The sequence below is a fragment of the Strigops habroptila genome, chromosome 19 (assembly GCF_004027225.2).
Source record: "Strigops habroptila isolate Jane chromosome 19, bStrHab1.2.pri, whole genome shotgun sequence".
Taxonomy (NCBI): Eukaryota; Metazoa; Chordata; class Aves; order Psittaciformes; family Psittacidae; genus Strigops; species Strigops habroptila.
This window is the reverse complement of record NC_044295.2, coordinates 921,320-943,170: the sequence shown is the minus strand read 5'-3', so window position 1 is coordinate 943,170 and position 21,851 is coordinate 921,320. Positions and strand designations below refer to the sequence as shown.

At 55.4% G+C, this 21,851-nt stretch overlaps 1 protein-coding gene across 3 annotated transcripts in view; it reads right to left on the bottom strand.

Moving 5' to 3' along the window:
* Positions 1–157: 157 nt before the first annotated feature.
* Positions 158–21,851, bottom strand: part of FAM117A (family with sequence similarity 117 member A) — a 28,879-nt gene continuing 7,185 nt past the window's right edge. Inside the window, exons 1-9 of one of the 3 annotated variants that reach the window (XM_030508602.1) lie at positions 19,122–19,233; positions 7,480–7,649; positions 3,883–3,978; positions 3,271–3,384; positions 2,874–3,008; positions 2,156–2,378; positions 2,055–2,057; positions 1,706–1,823; positions 158–1,294 (exon numbers count right to left, since the gene is read on the bottom strand). In XM_030508602.1, coding sequence (XP_030364462.1) covers positions 961–1,294; positions 1,706–1,823; positions 2,055–2,057; positions 2,156–2,378; positions 2,874–3,008; positions 3,271–3,384; positions 3,883–3,978; positions 7,480–7,649; positions 19,122–19,233 — 1,305 coding nt within the window. In that variant the 3' untranslated portion in view covers positions 158–960. Of the gene's footprint in view, positions 1,295–1,705; positions 1,824–2,054; positions 2,058–2,155; positions 2,379–2,873; positions 3,009–3,270; positions 3,385–3,882; positions 3,979–7,479; positions 7,650–19,121; positions 19,234–21,851 lie in introns of those variants that run through there. The other 2 variants (XM_030508603.1, XM_030508605.1) reach the window with 2 other exon arrangements.

The following is a 21,851-nucleotide window of genomic DNA, read 5'->3' as shown; positions in this document are numbered from 1 at the left end:
GCGGGGATTGGCTGTAAGCCAGGGGGCGGAGCTAAGGGAGCGGGTAGCGGTTGGGTGTGCGCATGCGCAAGGGGATGGGCTGCCGCAGGCTCCGGCGGGTCCTAGCGCCCGCCCGCCCGCGCTCCCCCCCATTCTAACCCATAAACCCGCGTCGAGCCTCGGGATGCCTCAAGTGTTTATTTCGTTCCGTTCCGCCCCGCAGGAGAAGCCGCCTCACCCCACGGCTCCTCCCTCCCTTCAGCTCTGCGAACACGAACCCAAACCAGAGCCCCCAAAGAGCTGCAAAAATCGCGTCTGTGGAAGGGTTTTACACCAGATGCAGGAAGAGGCGGCTCCGCTCCCCCCCAACACACGGGGTTGGGCCATCGCTGCTGCCGTGGGTGCCCCATGGACCGCCCCCCCCGGCTCCTCCATAGCAGCGTTGCCTTTTCCACCTCCATCCCCTCTTCCTGCTGAGGCACCTGGAAAAGCTTTGTCCCAACTGGGTCACAGAAGCTCCCTGGAGCACGGACACAACGTTCCCAAAGCTTCCAGCTGGGGTGGAAGCTGCTGCTCCCCTGCTTGGATGCAGCCAAGGGCAGTGGTCCCCCAGGCCCCTGCTTCCCCCCTCCCTGCTCCCCAGGGCTCAGCAATCCCTGCTGGCCGCAGGGATGAGGAAGCCCCAACTGAATCCTCCCACCTCTGCTCCTCTTCGCCAGCAAAACAATCACCCAGGAACCAAGGACAATTCAACACAGGAAAGTGCTTTGAAGAGGGGAGGCTCGGAGAAATGAGCCTCTCCAGCAGCCAGGAATCCCATCCAGCAGCCAGGAATCCCATGGCACTCTGTGCTTCACAGTTCCTATCATCCCGGGAGGAAGCCCGCTGTGGGTCACAGTCCCAGGGCTGCCTCTTGACTGTCACATCCCACCCTCAAGGCACCAATCTCCAGCGGCTGGAAGAGCTGCTCTCCCAAAGGATTCACACCACCAGGGAGCTGTGGAAGACGACGCTCTCCTCGGGCTGCCCCCGCTTCCAGGGTTCATAGCTCAGGGAAGGGGATGTGGGAATGGCGCTGAAGCCATCACCCGCAGCGTCCTTCCGCACCCCGAGGAACGGGGCTGGGGGCTGGCAGGATGTCAACGGGCCCGTGCCGGGGCTGGAAGAAGCCGGGAAGCTCCTGAAGAGGAAGCCCACGTTTGGGAAGAGAGGCTTCACCAGGCTCACGGGGCAGAAGGCAGAACCGGTGGGGTTGAAATGCACTTTGTTCTTATCCGGGCAGGAAGGCTGGAACGGCTGCTCAGGGCTGGGGGAGCTGAAGGAGAGAGACAGAGGGGATGGCATGAGGGATGGGGATGCTCCCAGGAGCATGGAGCAGCCCCAGGGAGAACACCCGGAGCTGCAGCACCCTTCAGAGAGCCCGACTGGCCACAGCACCCCTGGGGTACAGAGCAGGTACTGTCCTGAGGGCTGACTTCCAGAGCTGCTGCTGCTCCCCAACACCGACTGCCTGGGAGGGGATGGAAGCAGCAGACCCTTCCCAAGGGTCAGCATTCCCGCTCTCTGCTCCTCACCAGGCCCCTGAGCAGCCCCGATTTGCTCAGGAATGTTTTCCCAGCGGCTGCTCCCTGCTTTGAGAGGGGGGTGATGGCAGCAGCAGCCCCTCAGCTGCTCTCAGAGGACCGTCCCCAAGCGAGCTGTGCCACCACCAGCTCCTGGTACTTACGAAGCTTCTTCGAAGGCCCGGATCTTCTCACAGCCCTCCGGAGGCTCCCGTTTGAACATGTAGCTGTGGTTGGGGCGAGGGGAGGAGGCAAAGGCCAGCACTGGGGAGGGGCTGCCCTCTGATGGGGAAGAAAAGGCACATTTGGAGTGATGTTTAAAAGAACCAACAGTGCTCCAACTCCACCACGTTCCTTCAGACCCCGGGGGCTGGAGGCTACGGAGCTCAAAGCCCCAACACTTCATCTGTGGCATTCCCAGCTCACATCCTCCATCCGCTGCTGGAAGCCACCCACCTGCAGAGTCATTACTGCAGCTTTAGAAGTCCACCACAATTTAGCCATGGCCGAGACCCTCTCTCCCATCCCTGCTGCAGCTTCCAACCCAGCACAGGGATGAGCCACTGCCCCCCTTTGTCCCCTGAGCTCCCAACCCCTGTGCTTTGGGTTCTTACCTTTCTCTTTGGGCTCTGGCTGCACCTCCTCTGCTGCAGAGGAGGGTTCTTCTGCTGGCAGCCTCCCCGGGGGGTGCGGGGAGAGGTGCAGAGGCACCGAAGGGGAAGGAGACAGAGAGAGGCTGCTACAGCTGCCACTGCTGGGCTCCGGCGCCAGGGACGCGGCTCCAGAGCCTCTCTGGGCGGGCGCTGGTGCCCTGTGGCCATCTGGGACATCCAGGATCTAGGGAGGAAGCAAAGTCTTAGAGGAGCAAGCAAGCCCCTTGTCACCAAGGAAGAGGTTGAAGAGCAGCTGTAGCTACAGAGAGCGGCTGCTTGGGGTGCTGGATCCAGCCCCAGGCAGAGCCTCTGCTCCAAGGACATGGGTCCTTCTGGCTCCTGCAGCACCCTTCGGTGCCTAAGCCGTGGGGAGCCACTTCTCCCACTTCTGCCCAGTGCAAAGGAGCCTCTGGGTACCAGCCTGAGTGTCCCCAAGCTGTCAGTGAGGTGTCAGCTACTCTGAGATTGCTGCTGGCTGATCTCTCGTAGCACCAGTGAGGTTTAAAGAGGGAAGCAGCAGCCACTTGACCCAATTTAGACCATTACATGCCTAGAACAGAGTGAAACCAGACACAGAGACTGTCCCATGGCCAAGCAGGAGATGAAGGAGGTGTCTTTAAAGGAAAGGACTTCCAAGAGCACCCAGAAGATCCAGGGCAACCCTGTGACCTTCACTTACCCGCAGCAGCTCTTCATCTCCCTGTTCCTTCACAAACGCTTCCTCCAGTTCCTGGTTTAGGCCTTCCAGGCTCCTGTGCAAGCAGGGGCTGAGCCTCCACAAGGGAGAGGGAGAAAGGAAGCCTGAAGGAGAGTCCTGTAACACAACCCAAAGGAGTTAAGAGTTATACCTGCACAAACTGCTCCTGTTCCCACAGCAATTCCCAAGGCTGAGCCTCGGGCAGGCTCAGGCTGTCAGCAGAGTCATGTCAAGTCACTAACTGCAGATGAAAGCACAGGCACACGCTGAGGGGGGAGAAGAGGAGAAAAGAAATAGGGTCTCCTGAGGCACAAGAAGAGCTTGGCCACCTGCCCTGGGACACAGGGTGATGGCAGAGCAGGGGGAGCCAGGAACGTACCCGCAGTGAGGCGAGGACAGCGTGGTCCCCCTGCAGCGGGGAGCTCTTCTCCTTTCCTCTGCCACTTCTGCCGTGGAGCTTGGTCCTCTGGAGCTGCTGCTTCAGTTTGGCAATCTAGCAAACAGAGCTGCAGCTAGAACCAGCACACCTCCACAAACAGGCTCAGGCCTCGTCTCTCTCCTCCCCCTTTTCTCTTCCAACCCGCAAGGAAGTGCCAAAATTGAGATGGTTTCAAGCACACAAGCAGCAGCTTTGGCCTCCTCAAGAGGGATGGACCAGAAGCACTCAAAAGGCCTCACCACAGCGTGCCCAGCACCATTCCTCTAGAGGGTCTGGATTATCCTTTACCTACAGGAAGCTGGGAACCACCTGGAACCCACATACACCACGACACTGACAAGCAACGCACTGAGCTTCAGTGGAGCTACTAAGAAAAAGCCACCAAGATTGACCTTTAGCTGGATCACAGAGCATTAGGGATGAGAATAAGGGCTAAGGTCTCATCCTGAGCAGTCTCCTGGCCTCCCACTCCCCTCCCGTGCCAGCAGGAGCCTCCTGTACATGAGGAACTACCAGAGACCTTGCTCGAGCGCTGGGAGTGGTGCAGTTTACCTCTCTGCGGTGGTCTGTGCTACCCCAAGAGGCAGAACGCTTGTGAGCACTGGAGTTGGCTTTCCCCACTTCCACATCATGCCAGGACACTGGAGTCTGGAGTGATGAGAAACACGGCTGAGAACAAGCACAACATTTCCTGCTTTAGAGGCTGTGGCAGAGTCCTAAGAGCAAGGATCAACTGCTGCCCCTTCACTGCTCTGTTCTGCTCTCCCCCCCATCAATATAATAATCAGAGAATCAATCCCAGCCTGGTTTGGGTTGAAGGGACCTTAAAGCTCCTCCAGTTCCAACCCCTGCCACGGGCAGGGACACCTTCCACTAGAGCAGGTTGCTCCAAGCCCCTGTGTCCAACCTGGCCTTGAACACTGCCAGGGATGGGGCAGCCACAGCTTCTCTGGGCACCCTGTGCCAGCGCCTCAGCACCCTCACAGGGAAGAGCTTCTGCCTCAGAGCTCATCTCAGTCTCCCCTCTGGCAGGTTAAAGCCGTTCCCCTTGGCCTGTCCCTCCAGGCCCTTTGAGATAATGTGCATTGAGACAGTCATCTACTTATATTTGCCAAAACAAAGTCATTTCAGCCACATTTGTGCCTATCAGGAAACGGGACCTCAGAGACCTCCACGGCAAAAGTGGTTCAATCACCACAAGTACCTTAGATGATCTTAAGCTCCTTTCCAACCCCAACTATCCTAGGATTCTATGAGGTAAAGAGCATCGGACTGCAGCAGTCTGCACCACAGGGTTTCGTGTTGAGGCACTTGCTGGATGAAGCAGCATCACCAAGAGGAAAAGCCTCACCCAAGTGTGAGAACACACAATTGCTTCTGAGACCCCAGGCTCCCAGCCCAGGCTTCAAAGGCAGAACCAGAGGCTGGCTGCAGAGGGGCTGGGAGGTCTCAAGTGCCTCTCCTCATGCAGAGCAGCCTCAGCACCACGTTCCACAGGTGCTGGCCAAGCAACAGCCACGGTTTGAGTATCAGTGGGAATCAGAGAGCGCTGTTAATGTGACCAGCAAAGGGAGTGAACTTCCTGCCCCTGAACTCAGCCCTCTGGCACAGGCTCCACGGTCCCAGCAGTCCCAAAGGCACAGCAATTTCAAGACCAAGCATCATTTTTTCCTCCCCAACACCCCATTTGAGTGCCTCTCAGAGCGCTCACCCCGTGTCACTGCCGTTGCTGGGGGAGGCTTTGCATGGTGTTTCCCTCCTCCAGCCTCAGGAGGTGCAAGGGCCTGAGAACAGCTCCGCTCCGAGCAGCTGAACTCATCTCCCCAGAGGTTACTGCAAGAACAGCAGCTGCTTTAAACAACCCTCTTGAATGCCGGGGATGACAGAAGCTGCTGCTCTCAAAACAGGTTGGAAAAGCTACTTAAAACCACAGGAACAAGGCAAGTTACCCAGAGAGGCACCAGCTTTCCCTTCTGTAAAGGGGTACAGGTGATTTCTAGGCAGGAACCCAACCCTCTCCTGACTTAACAGGCTCTGAATGAAGCCCCTTCTTACACCCGCCACTGTAGGCAGCACATTGTTGTCTCCACTGTGCACTGCCTGTGAGCAGCAGCAGCACAGTTCAACTCCAGTTTGGTTGGAGAGAAGAAACATGCTCAGCCTGACCCACTGCTCTGGGTCCTGCTCACAGCCCGACCTGTTCCAGACCAAGCTGAGGAGCAGCCCAACGCGAGAGGAAATCCTATGGCAAGGACCAGCCTCACACATGGCACATCTGAGCTCATTTCCTACCTCAAACACTCCCCTGAACAACTCCAACATCATTATTTGGCCGTTATCCCAAAGCATTGTGTCACTGTGTCCCAGGAGATCACACACATAAGGAGAAGAGGCACAGGTCTAAGAGACGAGAGCTGCAGCCCTGTCCCACGTTAGTGCAAGAAGCAAGTCTGTGGGAAGCTGAACTCCAGCTGCCAGGAACAATCCTGCCTTGCAGGATGTGACAGAAACTCTCCTCAAGTCAACAGGAGCCCTGTTTGAGAAGTCATTTATTGCAGCCTATTGCTGGGACACGCCGAGCATTGGGGCTCAAAGAAAACTCAGGCCTAAAAAGGAAGAAAAGCTGCTGCTTGCAATAGGAAGGCCTGAGAGTGGAGGGTGCAGACACGTCCCACCCCGGGCAGGCACTGTCAAGGCAGAAGGAAATTACAGAACCTTTTGTACTAACCGTGGCAAAACCGCTTCCTCAGAGAAAGGAGAGAGCACAAAGTGCTTCACACGGCAAGAGAAAGCCACGAGCCCTGATCCTGCGCAGTGCTGGCACCCTCAGCACCCCACTGAGCACCTGCACCTCTCACTTAGCACCCCATGACGGCAAACGGACAGAGCTCTGCAGAACAGCTCAATGAGCAGGAGGTGAAGGTGTGCTGAGGGCAGAGAGAGTCCCAGCTTTGGGGATACCTGCGCCTGAGAACAGGCCTTGGGCAGCACAGTCCTGGCGTTACGAGGGGGAGGTTCTGCTGATCCAAAGGGCAGTCTGCATCCCAGGACTTCATTCCCAGCTTTCACCAGCCAAGTCCTTTGCCACACAGAGGGGTTTGGGTGTGAAGCAGTGGAGATCAGTGCCCATTTCATAGGCACGTTGCAAGGGGAAATGAGCATTTGCCAGACTCTTGCAGGTAAGTGCTGAAAGGCTGCAGCAGCTATTCCCTGCAGCACTGTTCCAGAGGAGTGCTCAGCTCCATGCTCACATAGGAATTAACAGAGCAGTAGCTTCTCTTCCAGGAAGAAGGAACCCACCTATTCCCCAAATGGGCCACGTGCAAGGAAAACTCATTAGCCCCAAAGCACTGGGGTTAAGTGTTCCCCCCATGGGATGGAGCCACAAAGGCAGAGTGTGCTTCCCTGCCTAGAAATAGGCAAATCCTTTCCCCTCCTTTCCAGCACAGCCTCTGCTCTCAGCAGAGCTCCTGGGCACTAGAACTGAAACAAAAGCAGGCGAGAACACTTTGGAAAGGGACAATGGAAGGTGGAATCCAATGGAGAATTTCCTGCAAACAGCCCAGCAATAAAGGGTTGAACAGCAAAGCTCAAACAGGGCGTTCACGGAGGCCGAAGGTGCTGAAGAAAGCACTCGTTGAGCAAACAGATGCTCTTGTCCCTCTGAATTCCTCCACCTCTGCAGACAGGGCACTATTTGCTGCCATACAGTAATATTTACAGGTTGCTAAGAGTTCCTCGAGGTCTGGAGCTCTTCCATCCTCCAGCAGAGCTGCCTGTGCCAGCGAGCCCGTGGTGGGAGCACCCCTGACTCCTTGCAGCGGGTGGCACAGAGCCCAAGAGCTTTATATAAGGACTTGGCCCAGGACTGCAAGCCAGGAAAAACTCAAGCAGCATCGAGCCAGTGCTGGAGAAGGGAGCCAGAGGCCATCTGCCTCCAAGCAAGGCCAAGGAAATTCTAACTCTGCATCAAAGTGGAATCAAGTGAAGCTGGGAAGCAAAACAGGGGGGAAAAGCCTTCCTAGAAAGCTGCAGCTGGACGGCTGGAAGTTGAATGTCTTCCCTGTTCACCCCAGTTTACAGCTCAGTGCAGGCCTGCGACCCTCTCCTGCGGCACAGAGCTCAAGGGCAGCCTGTGGGGGTTTGTACCTGGGTAGCTTTGTTGTTCATGCATGAAGTGGAAGCTCCTTCGGCATCCCGTGGCCACTGCCCCAGCAGGTAGGAGCCCACGATGGTGTCCAGCGAGGAGGTGCGCCGCACACGGGGCTGCCGGGGCCCGCAGCTCTTCTCCACGGCTGCAGCAGCACAGGGAACACTGGCTGCAAAGGGGGAAAGGAAAGAACATGAGTCTTCCAAAGCCAAGGTTCAGCAGTGTCACAATTAACAAGCCCACATCCATTGCAAAGATCACAAGGGAACTGGCATGTACAGCCTGGAGAATCCCAGCCTGGTTTGGGATGAAGGGACCTTAAAGCTCACCCAGCTCCAACCCCCTGCCACGGGCAGGGACACCTTCCACTAGAGCAGGTTGCTCCAAGCCCCTGTGTCCAACCTGGCCTTGAACACTGCCAGGGATGGGGCAGCCACAGCTTCTCTGGGCACCCTGTGCCAGCGCCTCAGCACCCTCACAGGGAAGAGCTTCTGCCTCAGAGCTCATCTCAGTCTCCCCTCTGGCAGGTTAAAGCCATTCCCCTTGGCCTGTCCCTCCAGGCCCTTGTCCAAAGCCCCTCTCCAGGTTTCCTGGAGCCCCTTTAGGCACTGGAGCTGCTCTAAGGTCTCCCCTTCAGGAGCCTTCTCTTCTCCAGGCTGCCCCACCCCAGCTCTCTCAGCCTGGCTCCAGAGCAGAGCTGCTCCAGCCCTCGCAGCAGCTCCGGGGCCTCCTCTGGCCTCGCTCCACGTCCCTCTGGTGCTGCTGCCCCAGAGCTGGATCAGGACTGCGGGGGGGTCTCCCCAGAGCGCAGCAGAGGGGCAGGATCCCCTCCATGACCTGCTGGCCACTGGAGTCCTATTGCTTCCAACATGCCCAGTGAACTCCCACTCTCCAAGAGCAGCAGCTCTGCCCTGCCAAGGCCATGTGAATCCCAGCCTCAGCACGGGCAGATCTGCTGCTCCAAGTCAGCTATTGAAAACCAGCAGCAACAGAAACATCCCTTCAGCAGAGGGGACCACAAGGGCTGGGAGCTCGAGGGCTCCATCTGCCCTTCCTCCTCCTCCTCTCCACTGCAGAGCCCTCTTCACACTTATCCCCAAGACATTGCTGCCCTGGAAGCACAGGTTTTATTGCACTCATTGAAATCATTGATGAGGCTTTCCTGCTGCACAACCAAGGGAAGTAACTCATCACATCCACATTGCTTTGACATGAACAGTGTAGAAACCCCCCCACACACACTCTGCTGTCTGTAAGGCTGTACTTCTTACTACCTGGAGCACAATGCTTAGAGAACCCATGCTAAGACCCAACAGAAGGGAGCCTGTGTGTCTGTTTCCCCCCGGCAGTGTGCTGTTGCTCACGTCCAGACGCAGAGGCTGTGTCCTCCCTGTCTCCTCCACCATCCTGCTCCAAACAAGATGTGAGCAATGCACGACTGCTTCTTCTGCAGCCCTGGCCTTGCTCCTGCAGCTGAACAGGAGGTGTTCTTGCCAAAAGCAAAGAGGTACCAAGAGGCAAGTTGAAGCCAGCAGGGAAGTTCGTCTGCAGTTGGCTTTGAGTCGACATGCCAGTTGCCACACACAGCAGAACCAGCCCTCTGGCCTCCTGGCACGGTAGGAAGGCCACGCACAGCTCCCTGCTCCAGGTGCTTTGTGCACAGACATTCATTTCCTCCTTCCTCCCCAAAACGAGGGCAGGGAGGGGGTTAAACCCCACTAAACTCAGCTTTGAAACTGTTAAAACACTGTTGTGTTTGCTGAATACCTCCTCTGTATACAAGGGTGCTGCAGCTCCCAGCTGAGGCTGTTCCAGGGACATGGCCTGGTAAATACGTCTTTTTTACTGGCTAAAATCCCATCTGAGCAGTGGAATTCCAGTCGGAGGTGAGAAAAGGGCAGGAACAAAAAGCCACATGGGAGGGCAAGGGAAGCACCAGGCCCTGCACAGCCACACCTTGCAAGGGCCACACTGGATTCAAGGCTGTCCCCAAAAGCTCTCCAAGAGGCTTTGGGATATCCCAAGAGGCTTTGGGATATCCCTTTGGGATAACCAGAACATCCAAAGTGACTGGGGTTACCTTTGTACTCCAAACATGGGCCTGAAGGGGCCTCAAGGACAGACACAACTGATGGGGTTTAGTGGTGGGCTTGATCTTCAAGGTCTTTTCCAACCTAGTTGATTCTATGACCGAGAGCAGAGAGGACCTGGCCTCCTGCAGGGACAACCGTAGGATGGCTGACCACCACCTAAAGCTCTTCATGCATGAACAGCAGCAACTGCTGCTCCTTCTCCTGGAGAGCCCTGCCGCTGCACAGTGCAGCCTGCTTTCAGGGAGCACTGGGAAGGGCAGGGTGCTGCTGGGTGCAGAGCCTCGGGGCACTCGGGCAGGGTGGAGTGTCCTGTTTACAGCTCCCTGTGCTATTATCACCCCTCTGCACCCAGCCTGCAGAGCTGCCACCTGGCCACCAGCTCTGGAGTGGGTCCAGGCCAGCTCCACAGCTGAGAAGTGTCAGGTTGTGGAGCTTTTCCTTTCCATGGGGCAGTAAAGCTGCTGCAGATAACAGAGCCCTATCTCCAGGAGCCATTTGGCTGCACAAGGCTTGTGTGCAGCCACCAGTTAGGCTGGAGCAAGGGCTATGTTTCAAAGTAGGACGTTTCCAGATGTGCAGTGTCCCTGGTCTGTCCCGACCACAGCAGCAGTGAGCTCAGCAGTCTCTCTAGAGCCAATCTCTGCATCTAGAAAGAGAAAAGAAGGGTCTGCAGTAAACTTATCACAACTCCTAGCGTCACTTTTCACTAAGGTGGACCAGAAAACGATGGCAAGCCAAACTAAAGTTCCCCTTACTACGTGCAGTTGTAAAATGTTCTTCCTTCCTTCCTTCCTTCCCTCTGCAGATTTCACCCTGGGGAAACAGAACCTTCAATATCAGAAACTCAGGGACATGCTGTTCAGAGCCTGATAGTTCTGGAGTACGTCCCTGCAAAGCTCTGTCTTCAAGTGAGGAAGCATCAAAATAACATTCCAAGTGTAAATAGCAGCAGCTTCCCAGTTAACCAGGGAGCAATGGGCTGAGGCTTCCCACACAGGGTGCATCCTGCAATATCCGGGGGTACCAAATGGCTTTGGATGGAGGTTTTGGGTTATGGGATGTGGCAGGGAGAGCCATGCCAAGGTGGACCCAAAGCAGCTCTGTCAGTAACTAACTTGTGCACGTATCTGCCACCCCAGTGTAACAGAAAAGACTATTACATTAGTATTTCACATCAGTGTCAGCTTCCCCAGTCTAAAGCCTGGTCTTCTCATGCTCTAACACATCTCACTCAGATGATGCTCCCAATTTTGGGTGCATTAAGGCAACATAAAGGCCTAAGTTGAATTTCTTATGATCACAGCAGGACCCTGTGATGGAAACTTTACTTTAAGACAGAACATCCACATCAAACCAGGCAGCTGGATGGGTGTCAGCGTCTCCCACTGCACCCCAGCACTGCTCCCCTCATCTGCCACATCCTCCCAGAGCATCTGCCTGGGAGATCTCTCTACAAAGCATCTTCTTTCTGCACAACAGCCCCTCAGGCACAGTTTGGGTGGCACAAGAAATGCTGGCATTGCTGCGGTGGTCACCAGGGCAGCAGAAAGGAAAGGAGCTTTCCTACCATGCCAGAGCACTGAAAGCAGCCTATGTTCAGCTTCAGGCCTGTTCTGCTTCCTGGGTTCCAGCTCAAAGCCACAGCTCGGGTGCAGAGCAGGTCTTGGCCACAGCATCTGAGCCGGCAGAGCAGGAGGTGAGGCTGATCCACGGCAAGAAATGCATCAGCTTCCCTTCTCCTTGTCTTCACGCGTCACTGGAGCAGAGGCACAGGCAGGACTTGCGGAGGAAGTAAAGACAGTGACCTGGGAATCCCACTTGCCCTTTCCCTGCAGGAGGGTACTTGATGAGCAAACCTCCCTTCTGAGGCCCAAACCCATTCAACTGGGTGTTCCCAAGCAGCAGAAGTGGGAGTGAAACCAAAGACCAGGACTGAAGCTTCACCATTAGAACTCATTTAAGTCTCACTGAGGTTTCTCTGCAGTTGAGCAGTCCCAATCTTCACCAGAGCAAAGAAAACTTCCCTGTCAATCTGCACAGGGAAAGAATTGCCTTTTCCCAGCATCGTGCCTCCCTCCACACTGGAAAGGAATGTGAAGATGGGAGAACCCATCCACTGCAGCCAGCCCAGGCGCTTCCTTGTGGAACACCAAAGCATTGCTGCTGCTGCCTCATTCCCTGACGGACCTTACCTATCACACCATCTGAAAGCAAGGCAGGATTATGCAAGGAATAAATGCTTTTCCTCTGGGAATCCCAGAAAGCCCCCGAAAGAGATGAAGGGGCAGTTTTCCTTGTTCTTAAGGAAGTTTTAAATCCTGGTTTGTACACGACAGGAATCTGCAGCTGTGCTGGAAAACAGAGCAGCATTTCACAGGAATTCATGGCACGGTCAGAGCAAACTACCCAGAGAGGAACAAAGGCAAGATCAGGAGCTGGAAAGGTGCTGGGAGGGAAGGTCACAGAAGATCCTCTGCACAGAGCCAGCTACGGGCAGGTCTTTGTAAGGAGAGGAGAAAGGGGGACGTCTCAAGCTCTACCCAGCAATGAGGAGGAGATGAGGAGCCTGCAGAACCTGCTTACTCAAGGTACAAGGCTTTAAGCCCACAGCATCTGAGGGGTCTGCCCAAAACCCCCACCAGGGAACAAAGCCAGGCAGGGCTATGGAGATGATCCGAGCCAGGAGGTGGATGACCACAAGCAACCTCCACAGGCTCCGTTTGCTAGGAAAAGAAACATCTCACTTTATCCCAAAAGCAAGAAAGGGAAGTTCTGGTCAGGAGTAATGCAGCAGGGAGGAGGAATGCAGCGTGACAACCAGCTGGGACATGTATGGGTAGAGAAAACCAGAGAATCCCAGCCTGGTTTGGGCTGAAGAGACCTTAAAGCTCCTCCAGCTCCAACCCCCTGCCATGGGCAGGGACACCTTCCACTGGAGCAGGTTGCTCCAAGCCCCATCCAGCTCTCTGCAAGGGAAGCATTGTACGTCTCTCTCCCTCTCAGTGTTTTAAACTTGCAAACCCTTTGCTCTTAAAGAAGATTTACAACTGAAAGGAAACTCCCACCCACGCCAGGATGGGATTTCACAGCTCTTTGCTGCTTTGAGTCAACTCTAGCACAGAAACCCAGAGCCCTCAGCACACTGAGATCCATTGCACCTTCCGGTGGAGAGGCAGAAGCTGTGGTTAAACCACAGTGTCTGCCCCTCCTGCCTCGTGCCCAAACCACACGCACACAGAGCCCAAACCACCCCAAAAAGTACCTGCTCTTCCCAAGCACAGTCCTCTAAGAAAGCCCATGAGAACCTTTCTCTGCTTCAGTGCTTCACTGGCACAGAAAGGAGCGACCCACTGAGGTGGACAAGCCACAGGCAAAGGGGGTCCTACAGCAGGTTGAGGAGCTGGATCCCCATCTGAGAGATCCCAGCAGGAACCTACCCCGGGGGCTTTGCTGAACCGGCCCCAAGGGCTCCACAACTGGCCCTGGAGCACAAGGGAAGCAATTCCAGGCTTTGTAATCACTCCCCTGGTTCCAAGCTGTGTTGAGTCCAGCTGGAGAGAGCTGCCCAAAGGCCACAGCATCTGCGGATAGCACTGAAGGGGATTAATAGGGGACACCAGCAGTTCAAGCTGTCTTTTGAGGTTTTTTGGATGCGGACACTGTTGAACAGCATTTCCCTCCAGCACGGCTCCAGGCCTGTTGCTGAACACCCCGTTGATGGAGGAAAAGAACTGAACTCTTCACCTTTAACTTCATTCTTTCAAAGTTTGTTTTCCAAGGGAGAAAACAATCTGAAGAATTTCGACATCCTCAAAGCCTTCGGTTGAAGTGCACAGCTCCTAAATGGAGCCTGATGCGAGACACCGCTTCGGTGGCACCTTCAAGCCCATCTCTCACCCACTGACAGGGGCTGGGAGTGCTTCTGGGCTGGCTTTAAAGGCTGACATTGAAGTAAGAGCTAGGAGAAGGAAGGCAGATGGGCAGCAGCCTCTCATGAGCAACAGACTGGTCTGGAAACAAGCAAAAACTTGTTCAAACATCAGGTCTTTAGCACTTGCTCACTCTGCTCCTGGAGCACACAGATGACTAAGGAGCTGCCAGGCTCATCCATGTCACCTCTATCAGAAGAGTGACACCCGAGCAATGAATCTAGAGCTGTGGGTTGGGGTTTTTCCCCTCTTGTTTGTTAACCCTGCTTAAATCAGCTCCTGATAAGCATCTGGGCATTGGGATGGCTGCAGAAGGCAGGGCTCTCATTCTGAAGATTAGAAACCTTTGGTTCTCAAGGCCTTGGAAAGCTTCCAGTAGAGATAAAACAAAGTCAAATGCAAACTGAATAAGCCCTCTTTGGTATTTCTACACTTACAAAGGTGGGCAACAAGGAAAAAGAAGGTTTCCTGCCCTTCAGCTCCACACAACTGCATAAACCCCATTAACACTGTATGACGAGCCCTCCTCCCAGACTCCCAGTTCTCTTCCCGGCTGGTAAAGCCATTGCCTGGAGCCAGCCCCCATGAGAAGCTCCTGAAACAACTTCTCAGCAAGAGAAAGGGAGTCTCACATCCTTTTCAAAGTGGGGAGCAGGACACCAAAGCTACCAGGAGCTCAGCATTACAGCTAGCCTCAAGAGTGTAAGCACAGCAGCATTACGCATGCAAGAGCTGCCCAGAGCAGCCTCAGGCTGGAGCATGCCAGGAACTGTACAAACTCTGTCATTCCTGTTCCTGAATGGATGAGAAACTGAGGCCCGGGGAGGAGCAGGAGCTTGCCCAGAGTCATGCAGCAGGTTTCAGGCAAGCATGGAAACAATTCTCTCCCGTTAGTTACCAACCACACAACCTCCTCGCAGATTCCCTCATTTCCTGGAGAGCCAAGCCCACAGCATCAGGTGGTTTCGATGGCAGCACCACAAGCTTTCATTTTCAATGCAAAAAAACCCTGTTTAATACAGATTCCAAGAGGAAATACTTTCTACTATTGGTCTTTCTCGGAGATCTTTCTCGTCCAACTGGGAATCCCACTAAGTCAGGATTCTCACCTTCAGCTGCAGGAGGCACGAGGGAAGTGCCACGATCAGCTGAGTGCAGCCAACGCTGCCACTTAGCCAGGATTTCAGCATCCAAACTTCACCCAAAGAGAGCTCGTTGCACTTTGGTGCTCAACGTCATTCCTGTGCCAGGGTTAGGCCAAGCACCTGGGCTTGGTTTCACAGCGGGCACTCAGGCAGCGCGATGCTCACCCCGCCTGGGACAGAACCGCTGCTCTGCACAAGCGGGTTCCTTCGCCCCGCCAATGGGGGAACCTTTGCTCTGCTCCAGGCAGCTGCATTAGGAAAGAAAAGGTCACAAATCCCTGGCAGTGCTCAAGGCTTTAAAGTCCTTTCCAACCCAAACCATTCCATGGGTCTAGGAAACAAAACTCGCAGGGTAAATGACCTGAGTTTCCTGCTCTGGAGCATTCTGCCTGCGCTGCCCCAGCCCTTCCCCCTGCAAATCTGTTTAGAAATGTCATCTCCAGCCTTTTCAAGCAGGGAAAATACTCCTTTCACCCCCAGAACATCACCACCACTCAAGATTAGTGTTATGGATGTGTCCTTTGTTTCCCCTTTCCCACATCCACAGGCTAACAAACTGGGAGCAGCAAGTCGAGGCGGAAGGGATGATGTGTATCAGCTCTGGAGGAGCTGCAACACCACGAATGGACTCCAATGACGGCACCAGAAACTCGTTCTATGTTCAACAAAGCCACCTGCAATGCTCTGCCTCCAAACCTGAGCCACACCGTGCATTCGGCTGCCTTCTGCACTGGATCCCATGGGACAGAGGCAGGATTCTTCCTGGCTACTGCACCAGCAGGACCTACAGGAGTATTTTCCCCCCATGACAGCTCCCTGCCTGTGCTTAACCCTTCATTCTCTCAGCCTGCTTACCACAAACATCTGCACCACTGTGACAAAAGCCTTTAGAGCCATCCCTCAGGACACAAACCTCCCATCAGACACCAAGTGCTTGAGCAAGGCCTGAAGCACCGGAGATATTCCACTTAGAAGATGGAGGGGGGAAGGAGACCCCCCACTCGTGGTGCCTGCAGCAAAGGGAAGCAGCAGAGCTGTGCTGTATCACTGCCAGGTAGGCAGCAACCCCCCAGCACCTTCAAGTGGGAAACACACATTTTTATCCCTAAAGAAACTGTTTCGTCCTGCTAACCACACGCTCAGTATTGCCTCTGAATAGTGTTCCACTTGCCTGCCTCTATAATATAGACCAGGCCTGGGTTTAATCCAGATCCCAAATACAGCTATTTGGCAGGGTGCTCCCTTGGTTTCTCTGGCAGGATCCACACAGGAAAAACAAGTGGACATCTCAAACCCAAGCAAGTACCAAAATCCCATCTAGATGAGTCAGGACAGGCACCAGAAAGGTCCTGAAAAGCTCAAAGGCACCCCATAATCCTGGAGTAACAAGGGTTCTGCTGAACAGCAGCTTTGGTTTCACTGATGGTCCATGTAAAATACATGAAGAGCAAGACATAGGTCATGTCAAAGCCATGCAAGAACCCCCCAAATGGAGCACACGGGTACAGGTGAGGACTTGCACCTCCCTGCTGCTGCTCTCCCCCAGCACAGGGACAGGCAGGGAGTGGTTGGCAGGCAGACAAGCCCTTACCCTTTCTCCTCCCAAAAAGTCCCCTCCAACAGCATTCAGGCAAGCGGTTGGGAGGCGACTTCCAGGGCAGCTGCTCATCCCATCATCCCCCATCACATTTAATAAGGGGTGCACTGAAGAATCCTGCTCAAGAAGTAACACGACATGAGTTTGCTTTTCCACTGTATTCCATCTTCTCCTTCTCTGTGCAGGAAGCAATTTGGATGATGAAGACTGTCCTTACCTGCTCATGTCCACGTGTTGGTACCTTCACCAACGGGGCTACAAATGACAGTTTTAGCTCCAGGTTAAATAATGATGTTCAGAGGGCACCTCTGCTCTGGAGCCAGGCTGAGAGAGCTGGGCTGGGGCAGCCTGGAGAAGAGAAGGCTCCTGAAGGGGAGACCTTAGAGCAGCTCCAGTGCCTAAAGGGGCTCCAGGAAACCTGGAGAGGGGCTTTGGACAAGGGCCTGCAGGGACAGGCCAAGGGGAATGGCTTTAACCTGCCAGAGGGGAGACTGAGATGAGCTCTGAGGCAGAAGCTCTTCCCTGTGAGGGTGCTGAGGCGCTGGCACAGACTTTTCCCAGAGAAGCTGTGGCTGCCCCATCCCTGGCAGTGTTCAAGGCCAGGTTGGACACAGGGGCTTGGAGCAACCTGCTCTAGTGGAAGGTGTCCCTGCCCGTGGCAGGGGTTGGATCTGGGTGAGCTTTAAGGTCCCTTCAACCCAAACCAGGCAGGGATGATTCTGTGATGATTTTTGCTACTGTCATACTGAAAAGGGGACTTTTTGGTGTCTGTCTTGAGAAACTCAGGTTTCAGACCCACAGTGCCCGATGAGGTTACAGCAGGCAGTGGACTCCTGAGGGTGAGGGCACAGCTCTCGGGGGGGGGGCTGAAGCCTGGATGCAAACACGGAAACTCTCAGCCCAGCACCTGCTTTCGTGTGGGCTTTGGAGGGAACTGAGGCCACAAACAGCACAAGCACTGCTGTTACCCCACTGAAACCTCACACACCCCACAGAGCTCATCCCACCCCACGGAACATGGAGCCTCAGCAGTGTTCCAGCAGCTGCAGGGCTCCAACCACCCCAGGAGCTGCCTCCAGCCCCCCAACCTGGCCAAACGATGGCAGCAGGGATGGGCCTGAAGAGGCTCAAACACAAACGCACGACCTGCTTCATCACCAAAACCTGCCTCTCTTTAGAGAGGAGGAATGAGGAGAACCCCAAACCCTGACCCCAGTGACACCCATCACTACAAGCCCCGAGAGCCTGGCTTGCTAAAACAGCAAGTTAAGTTCTTTTAAAATATTCTTAGGCCTCCTTCCTGGCATCCCCCAGCTCGTCCTTGTAACAGAAGCCCTTTGAGAGCCTCGGCAGCTGCTCCTCATCTCAATGGGATCCTCTATGATCAGAGCAGCTGCAGGATCAGACCCCAGCTCACCCTGCACCTCTTCTTCCAAAAGGCCACTCCAGCAGCACGGAGCTCCAGAGCAATCCGGAAAGTCAAGCGGAGTCAACTGAGGAAAAGAGGTGCTAAAGCAACAGATTTCCATGCTGAGCTCCCAAAAGGTAGGAGGAAGAGCGTTAGCTGATGACTCACCAGGGTCCCAGGTTTTGGTTAAACCCGGCCAGTTCACTGCTCCAGCTCCCACACATGCAGGCAGCAAAGCAGAGCTTACAGAGAGCGCGGAGGCAATGGAAACGTGAACACTTCCAAAACTCGGGATGAAATGACTGTGATGGAGAGGAAAAACCCGAGCTCCTCGAGCCGGAGCAGGGAGGCATGGAGCCAGGAAGAAATGAAGAGCAGCAATTGTGGCTCGTGGCAGCAGAGCTCCAGCTGCTTTGCCCTCGGGAAGCTGCAGGTACACTGCGAGGCTCCAATGCCACCAGGAGCCCGCAGGCTCTGAGGTTTCCTCTCTTTTCTTTGGAAGATCAGAAGCTACTGAGTAATTGCCCCATTAAGTGCAGCTTCACCCCCAGTGCAGCACAGCGCGGAGGGAAGGAGACACTAGCAATCCAAAGAATTTCTTTCATTAACTTGTTTCAAATAGAAACGGAGCCAAATGCTTTTTAATAGCTCCTCTGATCAATACGAACCCTGCCAGGGGCAGGAATGACTCCAAGTCCCAAGTAGGGAAACACAGGACACTTCAGGGCCATTAGTTCTCGTCGTAGGACGAGCTCTGCCCCCTGCAAAGCAGATTGAAGACCTGCTGCTTTAAGCAAGAGATGAGCGCTCTGAATGGCCAGAGCTGGGCTGATATTCCTCTGTGGCTCCACAGGGCTGGTTAATCTTACATTTAACCCCCCCAAAAAGTGTTTCGTTGTTATTTTAATACTCCTGGAGATAACCAACAGCCAAGCACGAGCCCAAAATCCATCCCACCAACAGTCACAAGTCACATATAAGAAGAAAAGGCAAAGACCATGATCAGGTCATCCCAAAGTTGCATTTCAATGGGCACTCCTGCAGCGGTTGGAAGACTCTCAGTAGTGCAATTCGGGACCCATTGCCATTAGCGCAGAACCGATTGCTGGTCTTTATCAAGCCGGATCAGCCGCATCACACACAGGGTTTGAGTGCTTTTTTTGGGGGGAACCACCTCCAAATGGGCAACTCGCCTGCAAGCACCGACAAGTCCTGCCCGCGGGGAGCCCCTTCGCTCCACGCCCCTGGCGTTGAGCCCCCGCTCCCTGCTCTCTTTCACTTCCACCCGTACAGCACCGACCCAGAGCACACGGTACTAATCGCACCGGGCTCCGCCGCTGCTGGGACCGAGCCGGCTCATCCTCGGCCTCTCCCCAGCCCCCGGCACACCCCGCCCGCGATTCGCACCAAGACCGGCCGCGCCGGGAACTGGCTCCCGGTGCTGCTCCGAAGCCGGACCCCACCGTTACCTGCCCGGCCCCCATCGCCGCGGCGCTGCTGGAGCTGGAAGGGGACGGTGGCGCGGAGCGGCTGCAGCCCCCCGGCCCCACCGCGGCAGCCGCCCGCTCCCGCCCCGGCCATGCCCGCCCGCCGCCGCTCTGAGCCCCCCACGCCGCCGCCGCCGCTTATCAGCGCTCTGGGGGTGGGCAGGGCCAACGGGACGAGCCCGACGGTCATTGGCTGCCCGCAGCCACACGCCCCGCCCACTTTAGCGGAAGCCAATGAGAGCGCTCTGCCGGCTCCGCCCCCGCACGCGCTGTCATGGTAGCCAATCAAACATGCGGTCAGCCTAAAGAGGCGTCAGCCCTTCACGCCAGAACCAATCAAAGAAGGAGGAGAGGCTCAAACTGGTCCCGCCCCGTAGCTGCGGCACAACCAATCGCAAGAGCGGATTTCCGGGTAACGCCCACTCGGCTGCGGATGAACCAATCACAAGGCTCTTCCACATGCCGGTGGTGTCGGTGTTTCGCGGGCGGGCCGAGGGAGGCGCGTCCCGGTGCCGTGTCCGCGTCCCCGGCCCGGCCCTTTGCACCCCCGGAGGGTGGCGGGGGGCAGCGAACCGGGCTCCCCCCGCAGCGAGGAAGGCGAAGGGCGGAAGGAGGCTCAAACCCAGACGCGATCGTAGCGCTGCCCCCGCGGCTCTCGCTGCCTGGAAGGTGCCGAGGGCTTTCCCGCCTTCCCGGGGCTCTTCCCAGCCCGAGCTCGGCTCCGAGCGCAGCGAACAGCGCGGCTGCTCTTTGCCTTTAAAGCACAAGAACCCGCGTGGAAGGTTCTAATGGAGGGTTTAGTGCTGAGTGAAATCAGGATGCTGAAGGTGTGTTTTCGGCGCCGGTGCACAGCAGGAGCTGGGGCAGATGCAGGCACAGGGGGCTGGTGGAGCTGGACACGGCAGGATTGATCCTGCTGCTCCCATCTGTATCTCATATCAAGGCCACGACTCCTCCCAGCCCGCCCACACGGTCACACAATCCCAGCCTGGTTTGGGATGAAGGGAGCTTAAAGCTCATCCAGTTCCAAGCCCCTGCCACAGGCAGGGACACCTTCCACTAGAGCAGGTTGCTCCAAGCCCCTGTGTCCAACCTGGCCTTGAACACTGCCAGGGATGGGGCAGCCACAGCTTCTCTGGGAAAAGTCTGTGCCAGCGCCTCAGCACCCTCACAGGGAAGAGCTTCTGCCTCAGAGCTCATCTCAATCTCCCCTCTGGCAGGTTAAAGCCATTCCCCTTGGCCTGTCCCTCCAGGCCCTTGTCCAAAGCCCCTCTCCAGGTTTCTTGGAGCCCCTTTAGGCACTGGAGCTGCTCTAAGGTCTCCCCGGAGCCTTCTTCAGGCTGAAGAACTCCTCAAAGGTCATTTGGTTTCACCCTTCCCACTCCCGTATCCACACTTCACTCACAAGCAGACTCTGCTGTGGGTCCAGGCCTATATTCTGCATCCAGATGGACACAGTTACATGGGTTGAAGGAAGGTTGCACTCACCAAGTGCAAAGGGTGAGGCTGATCTCTCTAAGCCAGGAGCCTGGGAAGCTGTGACATGGCTCGATAAGAAGAGGGGGGACAGGCAGGAGGGGGGAAAGCAGCCAGGGCTTCATGCCAAGCTGTCTGGAGAGGAGAGGTGGTGGCAGCAGCAGGCAGCTGGGCTATCACTGCAGAGCAGCGCTCCCCAGCTTCCTCCTGTACCTCTGCTCTTGAGGCTGCTTCTATTTGCATGTCACCAGGGAACAGAGGGGAAGAGGACGGAAACACCCCGGAGGGAAGAGGTGGTGCACAGTGCAACGCTGCAGCTACTGAAGGACAAGACTGAAGGTACCTCCTGTACCTCCTGAGAGAGCAAAGAGGAGGCCACAGAAACCACAGCCTTGGTTATGAGAGCTCAGTAAACAAATAAGATGCCACCCATGGAACTAATCGTCCTTATCTCTTCCAGCAAGGAGTGCTGTGAGATCTCTGATAAGGTGGAAAGCCACTCACACACGGAGGCACAATGATCCCTGCTCAGGGCTGTGCTAAGCCAGGGGAACATTCCCGAACAGCAGTGGTTTAGGAGGCCTTTCTGAGAGTTAACAGCATTCCCCAGAAGACAGGTCAAGTATTGCTCCGGTCATTCAACCTTACAACCTCAAATTCCTCAACCAAAGGAGGAATCAAGTGTTTCCTCTCCTCAGAGTTCTTCCCATCCCAGCTCCCAGTGCAGCACCAAGGTAAAACCATACCCGAAACCTTCCTGCCACCTGGATACAGACATTTCTCCATAGCAACGCCACTCTTCCTGGCAGTATTTCCTTCCCAAGGTCCACAAGTTATTTGAGGAACCCTTCCGAGTCAGTCCTTCCAACCTAGACATTCAAATTCACCTTTCAGTTTCTCTGCCTTTTTAAGGCTCTGTGACTGGAACCCAATCCCCGCAGCTGGAACAAGGTGAAACTGCTCCTCTGCTATTCTGGGTTAGCACAAAGGAGGTCCCAGAGCTGTGCCTCTTGTTCTCATCACACCTCGTGCTACAAACACAGCAAGGGAATACTGGAAAAGAGCCAAATGGTTCATCACAACCTAAACTAAGCGCTACTCTGCCTCAAACCCAAGTTTTGCTTTCACCAAATGCTTCCCTCAAGGTTTAAACCCCCACATGTTGCTTGAGTATGAAGGAAGAGGCAGGAAAGCACCGTCACCTCTCAAACGGGCTATGGGCATTCCAGCTGAGTT